Raw genomic sequence first — 4,406 nt, forward strand, 5'->3', positions numbered from 1 at the left:
AAGAAAAAAAAGGTGGGGGGGGGGGGGGAGCTCTGTATTGAAGGTGAATATTGCAGCAAAAGCTGGGTTTGTTATTTTACATTTTAGTGAACTAGTCCTTTTTTGGGGGGGCTGAATTTCTGCTTTAAATAGATTCTTTGAAATTTTTTTTTTTTTTAATCCTGCCAAGCTTTTTAAAAGACCTTTTGGAATGCTTTTTTTTTTTAATTTTGAGTTGTCAGCAGTGAAAAATCGGTGGTTTCGGCAACTTCTGTTTAACAGAAAAGCTGTATTGTTGTTGGGGTCTATAGGCTGCTTTGCTTGCCTGTATTTCTGCAATCTCTAGGTTCCCCTCGGTCATGCTGATCCAAATGATTCTGAGACTCTGAAAACAAGCATGCAGTTTTGACTATAGCTTTTGCATGCTTGTTCTGGATGTTCTCGGTAACTTGGTGGGCACTCTTACGTCATCACCTACAAAGCAAGACCAGCAGAGGCGGTGATCCCTATGAAGACTACCATTCTATTCATCTGCTGAGCAGAGCAGTTTGTTTGTTTTTTCTTTGCCCACCTGTACGTTTTGTAGCGCGTTCAACGCTCTACGAACACTCTACAAAACGCTCAAACATGAAAATCCCATTGTTTTCTATGGGTATGGTTCACACCTTGCCGTATTTCAGCCCGTCTGAACGCGCTACAAAACGGCCTACGCCTGAAAAGGTACATGAGCTTCATTGCGGCGTTTTTGTCGCGCGTTTCCATTGGGATACAGCCAAGTAGCCCTCGGAAACGCGCTTTTGGCGCGCGGTTTTTACCGCAAATCGCGGTAAACACGCCTCGACAAACACGCATATTCGATACGCCTAGGTGTGAACAGAGCCTTAAATATTTCCATGCGTTTTCTTAGCGCAAGCAACATTTTTTTTATTATATAAACAGTTCTACTCTCTCATAATAAATTTTGTAGGTAGAGTTAATGGGACATAATAACTGGAATGTTTTACAACATCCAGGCCTCTCCACCCTGTGTATTTGGCAGAGAGAAACGGTTTCAGCCCAAATAATGGGCCTTGTGTATGAGATGCAAGTCTGTTGCCTGAGCTAACCAGTCTGTTTATTTTTATTATCAAATCTGCATTGTAGAAATGACATTTTGGGTCTGGTCACTGCTGCCTACACAGTGGTGGCCCTCTAATTTGACACTGTCTGCACAGATCTTAACCTCCCCAGACTGGAGCTGAAATTTGCTTTAGATGCAGCAAAGCTCCCTAAAGCTGAATACTATGTAAAACCTACTGCACATTCTGTTCTATGCAAGCTGATGCTGATAAAAGGCAATAGTGTGGGTGTACCTGAGCTTGCTTTCTTTAGTGTATGTAGAATTTCTTATTGCTCTGGTGAAGGAAAATAGAAGCAGCGTGGTAGCTCAATGTTCTTTAGTACCGATGTCCTGTAGCAGTGTCTTGGGCTCCAATCCTAGCAATTTGAAGTCTCATTGAAGTGCTTCAATTTTCTACCACAATTCAAAAAGCACTCTTCTGAGTTTTAGGGTATGATCACACCATGTCTGGACCAGGTCTGCAAACACAGTGCATTTTTGCCGTTATTTTTTTCTTTCTTTTTTTTTTCTAGCTTAAAATGGGCTTTCAGGTGCGTTCCAGTGCTTTTGCATACATTTTTGATGCGTTCCAGTGCATTCCAGACCAGTGAAAATGAGACAAGCAGTATTTTTTTAATATATTTTTTTTTCTCTCGTCTGGATCGGATCAGATTGCGCTGGTGTGAACAGAGCCCAGAAATATAGGGAGACATTGGGATGCTGTTTTGGTCTGGACATGACCCGGACATGGTGTGAACAATACCTTAAGGATCCTGTCAAGGTGGTTGTTACATTACAGAATGGGGCAGAAATGTTTCACGGGCTGCATTTACTAACGTGTCAGAATAGTGCCCGTGGGGCAAACAAGGCTTGCCCCGTGTTTTGTTTTTTTTCTCTCTCTCCTCTCTTCTCTCTCTCAAAAACTGTGGAAGTAAAAAGTCTATTTAAAATGAGACCTTCTTTTTATGAGTCTTTTATACACATGGATGCTTATTCCAACATGAGATACATCGTTACACCCAGTCATTTGGAACATATTTTACTTAGCTTTCTTTCCTACAGTCTGTCCAGTTAGATCGCTGTTTAAGGGGAATGTTAATTTTTTGTTTTGTTTTAGGTCCACAATGAATCAGGAGAAACTAGCAAAACTTCAGGCTCAGGTCCGAATAGGTGGTAAGGTTAGTACTTTGTTTTCTTCTTTATGTGATTGATTCTATAAAGCCTTTGGTTTGATCACTTCGATTTTTAAAGCCCAACTTTAAAATAAGATAAACTTGTGTGATTTTTAAGTGACTCTGTTGCTTGGTTAAAACGATGTAATAAAGTAGGAACTACTAAAGAATTTGCTTTATACGAGCCTGTCCTTCCTGTGGCTGTTCAGATTGGCATTACTGCAGAGCAACAGCCTTCTGTTGGTCTCTCGCCGCTCTCTGTGGTTCCCTCCGCAGGCACCTACATCCCCACAGGACATAGGTGCCAGGAAAGAACCACATCTTGCGGATGCAGGTATCGAATGCTCCCAGAAGCCGTAAATGTGAATGTTCTTGAGGTGTATCTATTAAACAAAGCAAAGATCTGAGGAACGGCTAGAGGGGCAGATGAGTATCAAGATTCTTCTGTTGCAGGTCCTTCCTATTTGAGTCATTTTAACCAAGCAACAGTCACTTTAACCTATTCCTTATACTTGCTTTATTGGCGCTGCAGCAAAAGTTAATGTTCCCTATGACTTCCTCTCTGTATTGAGTTCTTGCATGCAACACCTAATCACTGCTGATTTTTGCTTTTCTTTAGGGCACAGCCCGCAGAAAGAAGAAGGTTGTACATAGAACAGCAACAGCAGACGACAAGAAACTTCAGAGTTCTCTCAAGAAACTGGCAGTAAATAATATCGCCGGCATTGAAGAGGTAATGTTTGGGATCAAGTGTATGGGGAAGTCTACATCTGTCCAGCCTGATAAGCAAATATCTTGTGCTATTTTTATCCCAGGTAAAAAGTAGGGTGGGGTATCATTGCACAGCCTTTCTGCGCTGGTCAGTTAAGAAATTATTTGTCATCCAGTTATTGCACAATTATATATCTTAATAATGGAGAATATTTTTTTATTCAAGTGATATGACATAAACAACATAAAAAGACACAAATATCCATAAAAATAGTCCCCGAACAGAGATTAAAGGGATACTGTAGGAGTAAAACTAATTTTCTTTCTGTTGCAGGTAAATATGATCAAAGATGATGGCACAGTTATCCACTTTAACAATCCCAAGGTCCAAGCATCCCTCTCCGCCAACACATTTGCCATCACCGGCCATGCAGAGTCCAAGCAGATCACAGAAATGCTCCCTGGGATCCTAAGTCAGCTGGGTGCTGACAGCCTCACAAGTCTCCGCAAGCTAGCTGAACAGTTCCCTCGGCAAGGTAAGAGACCTGCTCTGTCATCCATTCACTTGTTTCCTCCCATGGCTTTGCTGGTGTAACATTTAAAACTTTTTTAGTTTAGAGAATGTGATAGGGATGTGTAAATCTTGCTAATGCGTGTGCAGGCTCCAATAAAACTCTGGCCGGGGTTCTGCCTTTGCTGTTAAGATCATTGGTCGTCCCTGGGAACTATGCTGTGCTCTGCTAAGTCCTAATATTACATCAGCATGATGGACACATATATTTTACATTATGTGATGATGTTGTCTGGGGTTTTTTGTTTTGCTGTCGGTCTCCATTGAAAATTCCATGCACTTTTCATGGCAATGAAAACCAGTCTAGTAGTGGGGAGGGTTAGATACTCAGTGAAGATTTTAGATTCTAACAGAGCTTTCCTGTCCCAGTGGCTCGGGTTCCACATTTCTTGTCCTTTTTCTGAAACTAATCATGACGGGGCTTACGCAAGAATCTTAATATTCAGCCTTCTATTATAATTTTTGCAATTTAAGATATGGTGGCTTCTTATTTAGCTATAGTTACTTTGATACGGTTTCTCAGCTTGTCAGGGGATGAAAAGTAACTTCAAGTCTGATAGTCTTTGTTGCTTCAGTGTCCTGACCTGACTTGCAGCTTCTGGGTGTTTTGGTAGGGAAGGTCAGGCAGTTGATAGGTATCTCCAGGCTCAAGAGATTGACACGCTTATACTAAATAAAGCTAAATAGTAGAGCTGCTACTAAAGATTGTTTTCATAATCGATTTGTCCGATTTTTTTTATTTTTTTTTCTATTAGTTGCATTAGGAAAAAAAAATCTTTCTCTCCCCCTCCCCACCAACTAATCGATAATGAGAATAGTTGCCAACTATTCTCATCAATTATCTATTCAATTAGTTGTTGCAGCCCTACTAAAT

The 4,406-nt window shown here is 40.9% G+C and overlaps 1 protein-coding gene across 1 annotated transcript in view; it reads left to right on the forward strand.

Moving 5' to 3' along the window:
• The window catches only part of BTF3L4 (basic transcription factor 3 like 4), a 17,131-nt gene extending 13,575 nt beyond the window's left edge, over nucleotides 1-3,556 (forward strand). The window contains exons 2-4 of the mRNA XM_018552456.1: nucleotides 2,196-2,256; nucleotides 2,870-2,983; nucleotides 3,296-3,556. Coding sequence (XP_018407958.1) covers nucleotides 2,203-2,256; nucleotides 2,870-2,983; nucleotides 3,296-3,556 — 429 coding nt within the window. The 5' untranslated portion in view covers nucleotides 2,196-2,202. The remainder of the gene's footprint in view (nucleotides 1-2,195; nucleotides 2,257-2,869; nucleotides 2,984-3,295) is intronic.
• The last annotated feature ends 850 nt before the right edge of the window (nucleotides 3,557-4,406 follow it).

Source organism: Nanorana parkeri, unplaced genomic scaffold (genome assembly GCF_000935625.1).
Source record: "Nanorana parkeri isolate BGI_ZX_2015 unplaced genomic scaffold, ASM93562v1 scaffold89, whole genome shotgun sequence".
Classification (NCBI taxonomy): domain Eukaryota; kingdom Metazoa; phylum Chordata; class Amphibia; order Anura; family Dicroglossidae; genus Nanorana; species Nanorana parkeri.